Source organism: Megalops cyprinoides, chromosome 19 (genome assembly GCF_013368585.1).
Source record: "Megalops cyprinoides isolate fMegCyp1 chromosome 19, fMegCyp1.pri, whole genome shotgun sequence".
Taxonomy (NCBI): domain Eukaryota; kingdom Metazoa; phylum Chordata; class Actinopteri; order Elopiformes; family Megalopidae; genus Megalops; species Megalops cyprinoides.
Genome location: NC_050601.1, coordinates 2387061 through 2403939, shown reverse-complemented (window position 1 = coordinate 2403939; position 16879 = coordinate 2387061). Strand labels below are relative to the sequence as shown.

Genomic DNA, 16879 nt, shown 5'->3' with positions numbered 1-16879 from the left:
GCCAGCCTCTGTGCTGACACAACTCCTCCTGGATACAGAACATCTAGAGTCGTTCTGCTTCTTCAGAAAAACGGTAACTCATTCACCATCAATCACAAGTGGGGGGAAGCCACCCATTACTCCAAATTCACATGACACGGGTGACTCAGGAGTCGGGTGGCACTGTGTCCACAGCCATGCGGGAGGTCCGACTGCACCGGCCAGCAAGCTTTCCATCTGCCCCGTAGTTCTGTCTCTACCGTTGTCCTTCTCTGGTCTTTTTCTGGTGCATTTCACTCTTGGTTGGGTTGTGTTCCGGTTCCCTGTGCAGCACATTGGCTTGCCCATGTTCTCCCCGACTCAGCGGCCCAAACGGATCCACCAGATGACCCACGGGGTTCTGAACCTCCCCCGGAACCCGCTGCTGGACTGGACCTTCGGACACTCTCTCATCAGCTGCCACGTAGAGCACCACCTCTTCCCCTTCCTGTCGGACAACATGTGTCTGAAGGTAAGCCTGTGTGTCTCTCTGACTGAGCATTACTCTGTCTGTCTCTCTGACTGAGCATGACACTGTCTCTCTCTCTCTGACTGAGGATAGCTCTGTCTGTCTCTCTGACTGAGCATCACGCTGTCTCTCTCTCTCTGACTGAGCATTACTCTGTCTGTCTCTCTGACTGAACATCACATTGTCTCTCTCTCTCTGACTGAGCATCACGCTGTCTCTCTCTCTAACTGAGCATCACACTGTCTCTCTCTTTCTGACTGAGCATTGTGCTGTCTCTCTCTCTCTGACTGAGCATCATGCTGTCTCTCTCTCTGACTGAGCATCATGATGTCTCTCTCTCTCTGACTGAGCATAACACTGTCTGTCTCTCTGACTGAGCATCATGATGTCTCTCTCTCTCTGACTGAGCATCACACTGTCTGTCTCTCTGACTGAGCATCGTGCTGTCTCTCTCTGTCTGACTGAGAGTCTCTCTGTCTGTCTGTCTGGCCATCTGCTGGTGTCTGTCTGTTAGTTTGTCACTGTCTACCTCTACCTGTCAGTTCAGTTCAGATGAACTTTACTAAAATGATAAACACAGTATTACATTGCCAAAGCACATGAGAACAACAGAAGAATTAACATCATCACTAATAATCTCTGTCTCTCTCCTCTTTTCTGTCTGTCTCTCTCACCCTCTTTCTCTCTGTCTCTCTCCTCTGCGCAGGTGAAGCCTGTTGTGTCCAGGTATCTGAGAGAGAAGAAGCTGCCGTATCAGGAGGATAGCTACCTCTCCCGCCTGCACCTCTTCTTCAACAAGTACCAGGAGCTGATGGTGTTTGCTCCGCCCATCACAGAGCTGGTGGGGGTGCAGTAACAGGGCTCAGGGGTCAGGAGGAGGGCCCGTCCAAAACCTGAGACAGCCCCGAACTGAGCCAATGAGATGACCACCGCTGGTCCTCCACGGCAGCGTCACCTATCCCAGCAGGAGCAGTGGGTGTGGTCACATGTCACACAGTCACATGATCGGAAGCCTTAACTCTCTATTCAGGAAGTTTTTTTTTGGGGGGGGTTGTGATGTGCACAGTGCAACATTTTTTAAGCTCATTAAGCCATACTAACACATAACCAAAAGCACTGGGGTATATTACCAGCTCAAAACTGTTCAGCTGCAGTAATTTACTGATTAACAATAAGGATCTCATTTTATATGTTAAATGAAGGCACTGAATGATGATTGGTGGTTGTGAATTCTGTGTAGATGCCTTTCAGGCTGATTCCTTATGGCAGAACACATGTCTGACAGAACAAAAATAAAATCTGAACATGACGGAGGCTGTGTTGATGTTCATATTTCAGTATATTCTTACATTTACATTTACATTTTTGCTCAGAGCAAATGTGTGGTATGTCCATTGATTATGAGACACAATAAAGTCAATCAAAATTTTGAGCCTGTAGTGTATTACCATGGGTTTCCATGATGTTCTACAGTGGTCTTCAGCAGTAGATCTGAAGATCTACTGAAGTACCCTGAAACACCTTTTTTGTGGAGGAGTGGGGTCACCTGTTTACCACTGATGAATTCCACAATCAACTACCACAGTTAACACCATCCAATTACTTGTTTAAAAGAAGTGCATAGTCTCCCTGATATTCAGATGCTGTGATCTTACAGCACACTGTGCATTTTGATGCTTTATTTAAAAAAACTGCCCTTAAGTTGTTATTGGAAGTAAAAGGCAAAATTAACGTGGGTGTTCTGCAAGACACAGCATTCTCCTTCACGGTGTGATCGTGCCCAGTTCTCTTCTGCTGGTCCGTTTTTCCCCTGGTGTGCATGTATCCCTTTAGCCCAGCTACAGAACGATGAGAATTCCCAGGCTTTTTTTCTGCTCGCTAAAATATGCGCAAGTCTGGAAAACGCTTAGATTTTGCCCTGAGAACAGAGAGCATGGGACAATGCACAATGGACTTTGATTAAGAGGCTTAGTGGAAGCAGACCAAGCGCTCGCCTTGAACTTTAACAGGAGCTTGAACAATAGTAACCGCCTGCTGGAATTTGCTCCGTGTCCTTACGTGACACCCATGACCAAACGCAGCTATTAACCGGTCGTGACTGACCTGACTGGATTGACCTGATTTTCTTTTGGCTGAGGGTTTTGTGAGTCTGTGTTCAATAAAATAATAATAAAAAAAAAAAACGCCAATATCTGCTCAGACTTCATTAGCGTATGTGGACAAGGATGTTGTGGATATTTGCTAGAGGCGTGGATCCTTCACCTGCCTCCATCTCTCTCTCCCTGTCTCACTCACATACGAGCTTCTGGTGCAAGTATCCACATGCGGTCACCGTCACACCCCTAGGGAGCAGTGTTGAGCGATGCTGCCTCCCTCTCTCACGCTCTGAGCCAGATGACACAGCAGGCTCGAGGGTTGTCATGGAAACAAAAATAACAGCAGCAGCACTGATCACAGCAGCAGTGCTGCTCCTGTTTATTTGATTATTTACAAAGACAAAGAAGTATAAGACGATAAGTTTATTGTCTTAAATAAGACAACATTGTCTTATAAAAGACAATATTGACTTATTGTCTTACATAATAAAATAAGACAATGAGCTTATTTGTCTAATTTGGGTTTTGATACTGTTCACCGCAACCCTGGCGAGTTTTTGCCTTCTTTGAACTCAGCCAAGAGAGTTAGGACAGTTTTCCGGGAGCTGTAAGTGTTTGCTTGCGCACCGCCCCACAGTCTTCCTGTCACTCTGCTCATGAGGAATGCACTGGTGACTGTAGCTCCTGATGGTATTGGTGATTGATGTGGGAGAATTTGGTGAAAAAAAAAAAAAAAAAAAATTTCTAATGCATTCAGTCTGGCTTGGATTAAACTGTACCTCACGGTGGGTGTGGCCTGTTTCTTTTGATTACATTCTCCCTCAGGTTTGTTGGCCCAGGTGCTGAGGTACATCTCGGCTTGGCCGGCTTTCCGATGCAAATCTGAACGTGATCAAAGGAGGCCAGGTGGTATTGGGTGTGGCTTAATGTGGTTTAGCGGGGTGACCAATCAGGATGTTTTCGTCCCATAAGTCAACGGTGCAGCAAAGAAAGGCTCCTTGCTCTGTTTGTATTGTGCTGGTGTGAGAAACATTAGCAAAAGCAAAGTGTCTGATGAAGTTGTTGGGAGGAGGCTGGCATAATCATTTCTGCTACCTATTTACTAGCTTCCACACAGTCTCCTGTTAATGAAGAGTGCTGCTCCATTGCACCTTACTCAAAGCTGGCATGCAGGGGCAGAGTGAAAGGCAAGCTTGGGACTCGCTGGAATGGTTCAGGTCAGGCGTCAGGTGTGTCTGTGGAAATTCAGTGGGAGACCTGAGACCTGAGAGGAGTCGAGTCGGCTCAATCCGCTCTGTCTACGCAGCACTGCGGCCAGTGAGAACAAGACAGTAGTTTTTAGTGAAAGGAAATGGCAAGGTGCGTTCGGAAGGAGCTGTGTAGTGCTGGACAAAGAGGATCTGTGGATAAAGCTCCTGCAGGTTTTCCTGGCTCCTCCTCCTACTGCCCCTGTCTCTCCCTCTTTCCCTGACTCGCTTTCCCTTTTTCCTTCTCTCTCCCTGGGTCTCTTTCCCTCTCTCTCACTGTCTCTCTCTCTTTGTTTCCCTCTCTCTCCTTCTCTCCCCCTCTGTCTCCCACTTTCCTTCTCCCACTCACTCTCTCACTCTCTTCCCCTCCTTTTCCACTCTTGTCCCCTTCCTCTCTTTCTCTCTCGCTCCTTGGGGGACTGCTTTACTGAAGCATGGTGCAATATCATTTTGTATCTTAGCTCAATAAAACAGATACATGCATATGAATGGGATTTAGCCCCCCCCCCCCCCCCCCCCGAAGTGTTCTCTGTCCTCCTATCCTACTCCCCACCCCAGCTCTATTTTGACATGGCTAAGATGCTTTAAAAATAGACAAAAAGTCGGTCCATTTCACCACAATAAACAGGAAGTGGACCATTAAGCTCTCAAAGACAAGCTCTCATACAGATGAAGAAAATACTGTGGCTTCCTGGTGACACCGCTAACGCTAATCAGAGGGGAAATACACTGACAGGCCTCTCTGTGGTAGAGAGAGCAGAGCAGCACCCTTTCTCTGGAACGAGAGCTGCTTCTCTGTCGCAGAGGGAGTTCTCCCTCACGGATCCCAGCCCTGCAGCGTTGTAGCATCACAAGATAGCAGATTTGGGTTGCGATGGGTTGGTGCAGAAGTCCAGTCCAGTTCTTGAAGTTCTGCAGCTCTTTGGTACAGTGTGGAGCAGGTAGATAAGCAAGCCTGTCTCTGTTGACGCAACAATACACACTGCACATTAGTCTGAGAGTGAAAGGACCCAATGCGTGAGCATAAGAACTGAACGAGGAGGTGCAGTGTTTGTCTTTGCGTGTCAGTTCCAGGAAATCCTGAATGTGATATGTGTGTGTGTGTGTGTGTGTCTGATAAATTCTCATTCGCATAGTGAGTTCTCACAAGTGAGCACACATTAGAGGCCGCCGTTTGTTCTCAGTCACCTTCTCAGGTCTTGCTGCAGTCAGTGTGAAAGGGTGAGGAGAGGGAGAACAGTGCACATGTTTTCACAGACACTAAAGGGGGCGGAGATTCCATCTAACCAATATGGCGCTTTGTCCTTAACCCGCCCGACTCACTCTGCAGACCGCAGGGTAAATGAGGATCAGCGAGAGCCGTTTTTTAAAAGAATGAAAAAAAGGGAAACCTTATCCGTGGTAAGCCCTGCGAAGTTGTGTGGGAGAAATCCGAAACAGGTCCTATTCTTCTTACTCCCCCAGATCATCCCTCCCTCCTCTTCTTCCTCTTCCTCTCTGCTCCCAGCTAGCGAGGGAGGGAGGGAGGGACAGAGACAGAGAGGGAGGGACAAAGGGAGGAACAGCTGAACTCCGAGTGGCTCCTGCTGACATTCACAAGCTTAAGGTGTGGTCTCTGGCCCTTCTCTCTTTCTTCCCCAGGCTTTTGTCAGAGGAAGAGCAGCTCTGAGGCAGAGAGGCAGAGGGAGTGAGGCATGGAGACAGCGGGAGGAGAACGACAGGGCGACACAGCACAGACAGGCACAGGTGTGTCACCTGGCCAAGTGGAGAACGAGGTCCAACCTGCTTCCTCTGGCTGCTCTGTGCCTCTCAAGGTCTCTTCCACCTTGCCCTGCAGCCACACCCCTCACAGGTCCCAGTCCGAGGAGACAAGGGAAGAGGGAGCGGGGGCGACCGGCCACGAGCAGTGTTACCATGACATCCCGGAGCCCAAATCTGAGCAGGGACAGGATGTGCCCCCGTGTGGGATGATACTGGGGGACGGAAGAGCAGACAGCCCGCCGAGCAGGAGTACCGGGGAGGAACAGGACGCCAAAGAGGAGGCCCGGATGCAGGAGCAGCTCCGGGGCCCGGAGGAACTGAGGCCAGAGGACGTGGCGTGTGACGCCTGTCTCCAGAGCGCCCCCCGCAGGGCGCTGAAGTCCTGCCTCACCTGCCTGGTGTCCTACTGCCAGGCGCACCTGAGGCCCCACCTGGAGAACGCCAAGTTCCAGAACCACCGGCTGGTGGACCCGCTGCAGGACATCGAGAGGCGGAGCTGCGAGGCCCACGGGAGGCCGCTGGAGAGGTACTGCCCCGCCCACTCCTGCTGCATGTGTCAGCAGTGTGAGGAGGAGGAGCACCAGGGGCACGGCGCCACACCCCTCAGAGAGGCCCGCGGGAAGATAGAGGTACAACACACTCACACACACACACACACACACACACACACACACACACACACACACAAACACATACACACACTCACACTCACACTCACACACACACACACACACACACACACACACACACACACACACACAAACACATACACAGACTCACACACAAACACACACACACATACACACATGCACACACACTCACACACAGGCATATACACACACACACACTTGGACACATGGACACTTTCACATGCCACACTAACAAACACACACACTCTTACACCTACACCTTACACCTACACACACACACAGATGTGTAAGTGAAGCTGTATTGCTCGCTCCATAAATGCATGGACACGGAGGGATACAGAGAGAGCAGTGCTTTCTCACAGGGGAACAGAGACAGAGGACACTGCAGTGTCGTATTACAGGGCCAGGGTTGCTCCTGTTTCACTGTGTTTTCAGATACGGGAAACCAGAACATAATCACCTCACATGAAAAACCAGTATATAGCTCAAGTGTGAAACAAGTATATAATCAGCTCTCTGTAACTGGTTTGGCATAGCCCTCCATAGTATTAATGCTCACCACACCATGGTAAAAGCAATAAATCTGAGACTTTGTTCTAGGCTGAATTTGTTGTTGGATGCCATAATGAACAATATGTTTCTCTGTTAGGCTGTCTATCTGTTGGTCTGTTGGTCATGGTAACAAATGCATCAGAGGCTGCTCTGATGTGGGTTTTGCTTATTGTGACAAAGTGATACTTATGTCAACATTTCATAGAATTTTAAATCCAACATGTAAGACATGCGTATTTTTCATACAGTTCTCATAGTGTATGTGGCATGTCTACTTAACTATAAATTCGTTCTTGGCGTGTCTGCAGCATTCTCGTGCCTACATGCACTCAGTATGTACTCAGTGAATGGCCTTGAGCTGGACGACCTCATATCTCACATTTTTCCACATTATTCGTTTATACAATCAGATGTTTACCGGGAAACTCAGCTTAGGTGCCTTGCCTAAGGGCACAAGTGCCGTACCACTCCATTTCCTTCAGAATTGTCTCAGGATTTAAGACCGAGGAGTAACATTAAATTTCAAAAACAAAACCCGTTTGAGGTGCTGAAATGAAAGGGGGGTTCAGGTCTTTAGGAGAGCAGCCAGATGAATGCTTCTGTTTTGTTACGGATGGTGGGAATCCGGCTACTTTGCCAGCTCTATCCGTGCTCTCGCTTTGCTTTTTAAAGGTGTTTTTCTTCTTTTTTGTGATCATAGGCAGTGTATGTAAATGGACTGGTGCCTCTCTGGTACATAAGAGAAGGCTGTACCACAGCTTGTTGGGTATTGCGGTTCAGGAGCTGAAACACAGCTTATTGAGTATTGTGGTTCAGTAGAATTGTGTGCAAGATGTTTCTCCTTCCTTTAATTATTACTATTCTTTCTTTTTTTAGCTTGGCAGTCACCCATGACCAAGGTGACTTACAGAGAATGTATTTTAAATATTAACCACTGGGACACTTGGATATTCATAGACACAATTCATGTTGGGCACCTTGCACAGGGGTACAATAGCAGAGCCCTTAGGATTCAAACTTCTGGTTTGGTTTGGTTCCTGTTTCACTATGCCACACTGCTGCCTTAATGAAATGTTATAGCTAGCTGATGGCTCACTGCTGTCATGCTGATAGGTGAGCTCCTCCTTTTTCCTTTGTGTGTGTCTACATCCAGGAAGAGCTGCAGCAGAAGCAGGAAGAGATTACGAAGACAGTGACGGCAGCAGAGAATGCCATCAGCAAGCTCCAGATCAACACTGTTTCCATCAAGGTCTAATGCTGTCGCCAGGCTCTCCTTGCTCTCACTCAACATGGCCACTCCGCTGCCCCTGATTCCTGCCCTCACTCAACATGGCTACTCCACTGCTCCTCATCCCTGCCCTCACTCAACATGGCTACTCCACTGCTCCTCATCCCTGCCCTCACTCAACATGGCTACTCCACTGCTCCTCATCCCTGCCCTCACTCAACATGGCTACTCCACTGCCCCTGATTTCTGCCCTCACTCAACATGGCCACTCCGCTGCCCCTGATTCCTGCCCTCACTCAACATGGCTACTCCACTGCTCCTCATTCCTGCCCTCACTCAACATGGCCGCTCTGCTCCTCCCCCTATCTTCACTCCTCTCACCTGCTCCAGCAGCCTAGTTTCACCAGACATGGTGCCAGGGTGGAGTAGCAACTTTGACCTCAACTCTTTCACCATGTGTGCAGGTTCTTAGCTGGTTAGGGTGCCCTTTGCTCTGGCACTTGGCACTCACATCTCAGACTGACAAAACTATCTTCTGTTGATGAAAGTGGCTCAAAAGAGCTCTTTGCAGGAGAAGCACGAATGTCAAAAGTCTGCGAAACGTGGCTATGCGAAAAATGTCTTTCAGAGTGCAGTGTGAAGGAGGGAGAGAGCAACCTGTCATGCTACTGGATGTGAATATTCAGAATGGGAATGTTAGCCCACGGCTTCGCTGCTGTGGATTATTACTGCAGGAGACTGTTTGAGAACATGCAGATAAGGATCTGTAGACTCCGAGACTCCAGCAGGATTACTGCTTACACGTAGCTGGGATTTGTCCTGATGATAGGTGACCCCACGTACATACCAAATCACACCTCCGTGTCCTTCTCATGCTTTATTTCCCCTCACTCTCCCTCTTTCTTGCTCTCCTTGTCCCTCTCTCCCTCCTTCTCTCCCGGTCTCTCTTTTCTGTCTTCCGTTCCTTTCCTCTCCATTTATCTCCAACACTCTTTCTCTTTTTTGCTCTTTCTCCCCCTCCCCTTGCCTACCTTACTCCCCCCCCCCTGCAGAGCTCGGTGCAGGAGGTGCATGGGCTGCTGGAGCAGCGGTTCTCCGAGCTGCAGGCCGCGGTGGAGAGGGCTCAGAGGGAGGCGGTGGAGCTGCTGGAGGGGCAGGAGAGGCGGGCGGTCCGGCAGGCGGAGGGCGTCCAGGCGCACCTGCAGCAGAGGTGTGCGGAGATGAAGAGCAGGCTGCTGAGCGCCGAGAAACTCCGCAGGAACAAGAACGACATCGACTTCCTGCAGGTAGGACCGCGTCGGGCGGCACCGCAGAGCCAGGCAGCGTAGCACGGGCCTTGCAAAAGCAGTGTCCAGCAAAGCAGTTTTACCGTAGTCCTGGAGGAGCTCTGCAGGGCATTCTGGGAAGGCTGATACTAACATAAGGAGTGATTTTCAGCTGAATTGGCCACAAAGCAAGTCCATCAGGAGTCCCCGCTCTTTATTTTCAGGTTTATATTTTTTGTGCCTTTTAGTCAAACATGACCTTCCTCAATGTGTGCACAAATTCCTTCCTGAGCTCGTTAACGCTCTCTGTAATAATATAATTAAGTAATAATAATATTAATATAATTGAGTTTGATTGTCTTAATTAATATGTCCAGATTGCAGTTTGCTTACAATGAGGAAGGTTGCGTGGTAGTTCTTCTGAACCCCACAAATCAGCCCCACAGCCCCCCCCCCGATTGAAAAGCTTGCAGGATTAAATACTGTATAAAGCACACTCTACAACCATGGGGCAACTGACTGTCCCATCCCAATGGGGTTTGCTCCTCTCAAACATGATCCCTGTCTGTGCCGGTCTCTCAGTGGTGGAATGAAGTCCCCATGAGGATCAGGACAGCAGAATCACTGGCCATCTTCCGACGCAGACTGAAGACCCACCTCTTCAGACTGCATCTCAGTTGCCCCTCAGTCCCTGTCCCCTAACACCTGCTACTTGTAGTAATTCCTGTTTATTTTATGTGTAGTATTGTGTTGTGTTTTGGATTCTGTGATCGGAGCGTCTGCTGAATGACTGTAATGTAACAAACCACTGGCCATTTCTGCTCCGTCCTGTGTCCGCTGGTCTCTCCTGGATTTGGGTTTGGCTGCAGGTCAGCTTCCCGGCCTCGCCCCTTTGCAACAGCCCCTGCCTTCCCTGAGCAGCTTCCAAAGTCCACAGTCCAATCGTGCGCCATGCCCCTGTCCAGGTGGGAGGAGACGGACGGCCAGCCCGCCATTCGCCCGGCCTCCGCGGCCCCTATAACACCCATCGGCGTTTGTGTTTACTCAGCGGAACGCCGATCCTGTTTATGCCCCATAACCTTTATCTAACCGGGCAGGTCAAACTCAGGGACTCTTTTCCAGTTTTTTTTTGTTTTTTAACGGTTCTTACCCTTTACTGCAGCTCTGTTTCAGAGTCACCTGTGGGGTATGTTATGTTTGTGTCACCACGGCAACGCCTGCAGCCGCGCAGGACTGCTGTGTCTTAGCAAACGGTCCTCCTCCGTGTTGTTTTTCACACCGCATGGTCCTCAGCGCCCTGCAGCGGGTGAAGTGCCAACTGGCGGCTGGGTGCAGCTTCGCTGGCCACACCCCGGCACTGCCTGCCTGAGAGGGGCTGGACGAGCAGCCCCTGCTGACACACCCGCCTCTATCCCCATTGGGACAAACTCGGGTCATCATAGGCTGACGGCACGTACAGCTCGTCGTGCACTGAAACCGAATGTCTTGTCCACTGTGCTACTCAGGAGCCCAGGCTAGGATCTGCTTTGAAACTGAATCAGCGGTAACACTTTGGCTGTTTTTAGTGAGACGCAAAGGAAGTTTCATTGGCACAGTGAGTCAGGACCACAGTTCAATGTCTCCCCTGAAAGATGACACCTTCTGCAACACAAAACCCCCATCGGTGCACAGGGACTTCGGATGTACATGACTACCTAATTTATTTGGTTGGAAAGATCGCCCCCTGCTGGCTCACCATTACCGCTTCCAGCAGCAGCCACATTTTCGAGGAGGGCTCTCATCCAAGTGCTAACCAAACCCAGCCGCACTTACCCCGAGCTGTTCAGCAGGAGAGGGCTGCTGTTGTTCATGTCACACACAGCATAGAAGTCCCAGACTTCTTTTATCTTCAATGTGTGGAAGTGTAATCTCAGTCCAACCTGGCATTTATTGTTATTAATTTGTTCTGCCTTGACATCTGGGATGATCTGTTTCTCGTTGTCATGCGGCGTAGGGAACAGACAGTTCTTCCTGGCTCAGAGATTACTCTGCCTCCCTATCAGTGTTGATAATATCCACAGTGTGTCCAGGGAAAAAAACTTATATTTTACAATCTTGACCTAATGTAACAGTGCTCAGACCTTTTATACCATGTTCTACTTTGCAATTCAATGCTGAAAACAGATTTAATAACAAGATAACATGACCAAAATTCAAAAAAGATACAAGAAATGAAACTGCTATGGTAATGTGATGAACTTGTATTTACTGACATTACAAATGACATTGTTTGCACATGTTGGTGTGATACTCTAAAATGAAATGCCGTTCACCCCAGCATGAACATTTACTCTGAGCTCTTCTCTGAAGTATGGATAATCATTGACTGGGACAAACTGAATCATCCAGTTTAATATTGAACTCTCTTCCTTAAAAGAACAATTTTCATCTTTTCCCGGAGGACTTTAATTCTTCTGCATATTGGTCATTGCGGTGTTAGCCGTTCTCTGCTTGCAGCGTTGCAGTACGGTATTTTCGCACACACGGGAACACTTAGGAGCAGCTTTTTGTGTAAACCTGCTCCCCCTGGTGGTCATTTCAGGAACACGCGCAGTGGCGGAAGGAGACGCTGGATGTTTCCCTGCCGAATGTGAACATCGGACTGACGGACTCCCTCACGGCCTTCGGCCACGTGGTCACCGAGGCAACCCAGGAGCTGTGTGAGCAGCTGCTGAACGCTTACAGGGACAAGCTGAAGGCAGCGCTCAGGAGCGGTGAGTGGAGTCAGGGGCTCCATCCCTACAGACCAGATCTTTTCTGCTCACTTTTCTCCGTGAGAGTCACTTTTCAGCAAACTCTGCGTTATTATGCAGAGGAACCTCAAAGGCCTGATTGCTGTTCCTGCCTGTGACAGAAAGTAATATTTCTGGAAACTGCCCAGATCCACTTAGATCTTAGCCTGCAGCTGAGGTTAACTCAATCTACAGGTGAAATCAGCCTGAAGCTGAAATCAGTTCTAGTGACCCTTTCTTTTTTACACCCCTCCTTTCAGAGAAACTGGGTGTGAAAACTGTGGTGTGTGACCCAGATCGCCAGATACCTGTGCCTGACCCCAAGACTCGGGAGGACTTCCTGAAATGTATGTCTGTCTGTTTCTGTGCCCTTTGACCCCGCCGTGCTCAAACCATAAACCACATGCGAATCAGTGGAGAGCGTACTTTGCTTTAGTATACTCTTGTGAAATTTGCATAGCAAAATATTACATAGCTTTCTTAGCATGAGCTCACAATGAAAACAAAAGCTCTTTGAGAAGTGCTTTGACGCCTTGGTCATGTCACCACATTGTTGTAAGCATGTTAAATGTAACCAGCAATGTAGCGAAGTGGCAAGGCAGGGCTCATGCTGGTTTGATTCCCCACTGGGGCACTGCTGTTTAACCCCTGGGAAAGCTACTTAACCCACAATTGCTTCATAAAATCCAGCAGTGTACATGGGTAAAACTGTAATCTATATACGTTGCTCTGCATAAGAGCATCTGCTAAATGCCAAACATGTAATGTAATGTAAATAAAAGAAGAGAGAAACACCTCCTTGTGGAAAGAGAAACGGCTCCTGATTTTTCTGGTCAGCTGTGTGCTCTGACACTCATCCATGTGATCGCCGTCTGACCCTCCAGATTCCGCCACGCTGACTTTCGACGCGCAGACCGCACACAGCTTCCTGCGCCTGACGGAAGAGAACAGGAAGGCGACCAACACCACGCCCTGGCAGCACGCGTACCCGGACGTGCCCGAGCGCTTCGAGCACTGGCGCCAGGTGCTGGCGGCTGAGAGCTTCTACCTGGGCCGGCACTACTTCGAGGCGGAGGCGAGCGGGGAGGGCACGCATGTGGGCCTGACCTACAGAAGCATCGACCGCAAGAGCCAGGAGGACAGCGGCTGCATCACGGGCAATGGCTTCTCCTGGTGCCTGCAGTGGAACGGGCGTGGCTTCTCCGCCTGGCACGGTGGTGTGGAGACGCCCCTGCCGGAGGCGGCGTTCACCCGGATCGGGGTCTACGTGGATTTCGACGGGGGCCTGCTGGCCTTCTATGGCGTGGGCGACTCCATGACCCCCCTCCACCAGTACCGGGTTGAGTTCCTGGAGCCCCTGTACCCGGCATTCTGGCTGTCCAAGAAGGAGAACGTGGTCCTGTTGGTGAAGCACCAGGACGTCCTGCCACAGACAGGCCCCCTGCCCCCCTGCACACTCCCCTCCAGCCCCAGAGACACCCAACCCCTGCAGCAGCGGCAGCAGCCCCTCTAACTGGACCTGCAAACTGTGTCTTACTGTCAGGAACACGGCTGCTGCTTCCCGGGTTGGCCACCAGATGGCCACATAACTTCCTGCGTTCTGTGCCTCATTTAGTCTATGTCTTCACCTGTGTTAATCAGTTATTGTTTAACACCAGTGCTCTGTGTTATTTAAGCCCTGCCCTTTGATCATGTCTCTGCTCAGCCTTGAGTTGCCACGCTTGTTGTGTGTGAACTCTTGTACCAAGCCTGTTTGTTTCTCCTGAGTCTCCGCTAAAGACAATAAAGAAACTTTATTTCCTCTGAACCAAACCTCTTGTGTTCCGAGTAATCTCCGCTTTTGGATTCTTCCCGCTCCTTGTCACAGCTATGTTACATTTACGTTTAGTCATGTAGTAAACACTCTTCCAGAGTGACTTGCAAATGTGCACACAGGAGGGTTAGGCTAAGAGTGGAGACGAAATCAGGTGTCGCGTTTCGATAGTGGGACTCATTGCACAGCATGTCATATTCTGCCAAGTGCAATAGCAGATGCAAGACAAAGAGTATATAACACACGTGTTTGAAGATGTGGCATGAATGTTTATGAGTGGGACGGCAGTGTAGCGTAGTGGTATGGAGCAGGGCTCCTAACCAAAACAGCTACTGCTAAATGGCAATAATGTCATGTTTAAGATTCCATGTCAGTTGAACCAGACTGCAGTTTGAGCAGAAGAATTTTCAGTCTGTGGCAGTCAATGGTCAGCGATTCATCAGGTCTGACTGTTGTAGGGAGCTCATTCCACCACTAGGGTGCAGGGTAGAGAATAGATGGAAGATGGACCCTTTCAGAGAGGGTTACACGCCCTGAACTGCACCCCATTAAGTCATATGTAATGGATTAGCTTCAGATACCACACACTGACAAATTTAATGCAACTGAACTTGGGATTGTAGCCTTTATCCCTAGTGTCTGTCTTGCAGGGCTGGGATTTCTGTCAATCTATTCATTCGAACAGTTGGTGTCACATGATGAGTAGGTCTGCCGGGTTCTCCTGCTGAAGAGATCTGTAACTTTACACAGATTTCTAAATGACATTTGTAGGCGTCCTTTTAGCATGCATGTAGCATGTTATGGTGTCTGATTATGGCAAGTGTGTGCTGTATCTGTGCATAGTATTACCGCATCGAATGGGTGGTTTTATCTGTTTGTATGAGTTCAATGAATAAAATCCACAATGCAAAACATATTTTTAAAATGAAAACCATGTTTTAATTTAAAACATTAACTTAAACATGTGCTATATCATCTTACATTATTTGTCTTCATTTTTATTAAAGAGAGACTTTGAAAATGTGATGATGACTAGAATATCCTTATTCTGATTTGATGGAAAATCTTCATATATACTTTTTACGTTAAATGTGGTAAATCACTGAGACATTGTTTTGAGAAATAAAATTTGAGGTGAGGTTTAATGTGGTGAACAGGACCACTCTATCCAATGCAACGTGAAGCTGCCTTTTTTATTACCCCTCCTAGAACAACACATCAACAACTGGGAGAACACTTGACATGCACAGCTTTCACAGTTTTCTGACATGCACAGCTCTGAGGAACAAAATTAGTGTCTGATAAATTTCACAACTGATCTGAGATTTGAAAAAAATGACATCATTAAAAGTAAACAGATTTTTTTTTTCAAAATCAAGACTATTAGATTTTCAGACGTCATGATCGATCAGCAGAACCACACCCTGGCTGAACATGGCTCCGGCTCCTTTGCAGGCCCGTCAGGCTTCAGGCGTTGAAGTCGGTCTCGTCGTAGGCGGGGTTGACGAAGTGGACGCCCGCGTGCGTCATGGTGACAGAGTTCAGGCTGTCGGGCCCGTACAGCCCGGACACTGTGGCCAGCTGGGAGGGTTTGTCAAACATGGGGTTGTCGAAGCCGTGGTCCAGGGGGCCCCCCAGTTCCCCGATTTCACTGCTCTTCCTCCAGCTGGGCAGAGAGGGGAGGGAGGGGAGAGAGGGGGCCTTCACTATCCCACGCCGAAAGAGGAACGACAGGAGGAGCAGGCCTGCCAACAAGGCCAGGACCCCCAGGACAGCGCCCACCACCACCCCCGCCCCGCCCCCTCCCTCTCCGCCACCCGAGGATGCCTCTAACTCCGCCCCCTCGATGCCCAGATGTTCCCCCTGGGATTGGACGTCCCTCATGATTTCGCGGGCCAGGTTCTCAGCCGCAGGCCCGGAGCCGGCGCCCGTCTCATCGTTCAGGAGCACCACCTGGATCTCGGCCTGCGCCTTGCGGGGGATCAATCCCAGCAGCCACTGGGGCCGGGCCACCTTGGACAGGGCGAGCCGGATGGCCCGGTACTGCGGCTGGCTGAGGAAGAGGTGCTGCAATCGCTGCCGGTACGACTCCAGGTCGAAGCCGTCTGCGAATTTCAGCCTGACGATGGCGCCGCACACATCGCAGCAGTGACCAGCAGGGCGCAGGGGCTTTCCGCAGTCTGCCGAGGGGCACGTCACGGCTGCACAGATCCTCGCACGGTGGGCGGAGTTCCCGCACTCGCACCCAGAGCTGTCGCCACAGGCGGGGCTGCCGACGATGGGGCGGGCATTTCCGTGGAACTGCAGCCGGCCAGAGCGCGATGCCAGGTAGCGGGAGAAGTCGGTGTCGTCTGTGAATTTCTGCCCCAGCACGGACACACTCCTCACGGGGACACCGGGCCCATCGGCCGAGACATCCACGCGGAAGGACGCGGCCGCCCGGAACACGGCATCGTCCTGCCGGCAGGGCACACTCTCCTCATGCACTGAGAACAGGAAGCGGCCCCTCTCCAGGTCGTCTCTGGAGGCAGCGGCCTGCCACAGGGCGGGGTTGAACCACCGCAGCGCCTCCGAGTGGCGGAACTGTGCCGTGACGCCCGTGCCACAGCCGGCGTCCTGCCCACCTGCGGCGAACCCCGCCCCCGGCGCAAGGATGAACTCCCCGTCCTCTGGCAGGGCCAGCTCTCGCAGGACGTGCGCCCGCTCCACGTACACCGACACCTTCCCGCTCGCCGAGAAGCCGGCGGTGTCGCTGCCGCACGGCACCGCCCCCGTGTCCCAGTTGGTGGCGTTCTCGAAGTTGGTGTCGGGGACCCACTGCTTGTACAGGCCAGCAGCTGTCCCGAGCAGAGCGAGAAGGAGGCAGGGGGACAGGAGGATGGCTGACGGAGCCGGCATCCTGAGAGTTTGTGACAGGCAAGGGGGATGGCGGCGACTGACCTTCGCTCCGGCGCGGACCGTGTGACTGTCACATGGGGGAGCCCGGGCAGAAGGGTGCAGCCTGGATGA

The 16879-nt window shown here is 50.5% G+C and overlaps 3 protein-coding genes across 3 annotated transcripts in view; 2 read left to right on the top strand and 1 right to left on the bottom strand.

Moving 5' to 3' along the window:
* Positions 1-1786, top strand: part of LOC118794799 (fatty acid desaturase 6-like) — a 9748-nt gene extending 7962 nt beyond the window's left edge. Inside the window, exons 5-6 of the mRNA XM_036553065.1 lie at positions 311-490; positions 1194-1786. Of these exons, the coding sequence (XP_036408958.1) occupies positions 311-490; positions 1194-1343 (330 nt within the window). The 3' untranslated portion in view covers positions 1344-1786. The remainder of the gene's footprint in view (positions 1-310; positions 491-1193) is intronic.
* Positions 1787-5831: 4045 nt separating this feature from the next.
* Positions 5832-13887, top strand: LOC118795004 (tripartite motif-containing protein 16-like protein). The gene is made up of 6 exons (XM_036553322.1): positions 5832-6220; positions 7947-8042; positions 9074-9307; positions 11868-12039; positions 12318-12404; positions 12942-13887. Exons 1-6 carry the CDS (start codon positions 5879-5881, stop codon positions 13568-13570), a joined length of 1560 nt encoding a protein of 519 aa, XP_036409215.1. The 5' UTR covers positions 5832-5878; the 3' UTR covers positions 13571-13887.
* A 1450-nt stretch (positions 13888-15337) lies between these two features.
* amn (amnion associated transmembrane protein) lies at positions 15338-16768 on the bottom strand. Its single transcript, XM_036552776.1, has one exon. The coding sequence runs from the start codon at positions 16766-16768 to the stop codon at positions 15338-15340; it is 1431 nt and encodes a 476-aa protein (XP_036408669.1).
* Between the last annotated feature and the right edge of the window lie 111 nt (positions 16769-16879).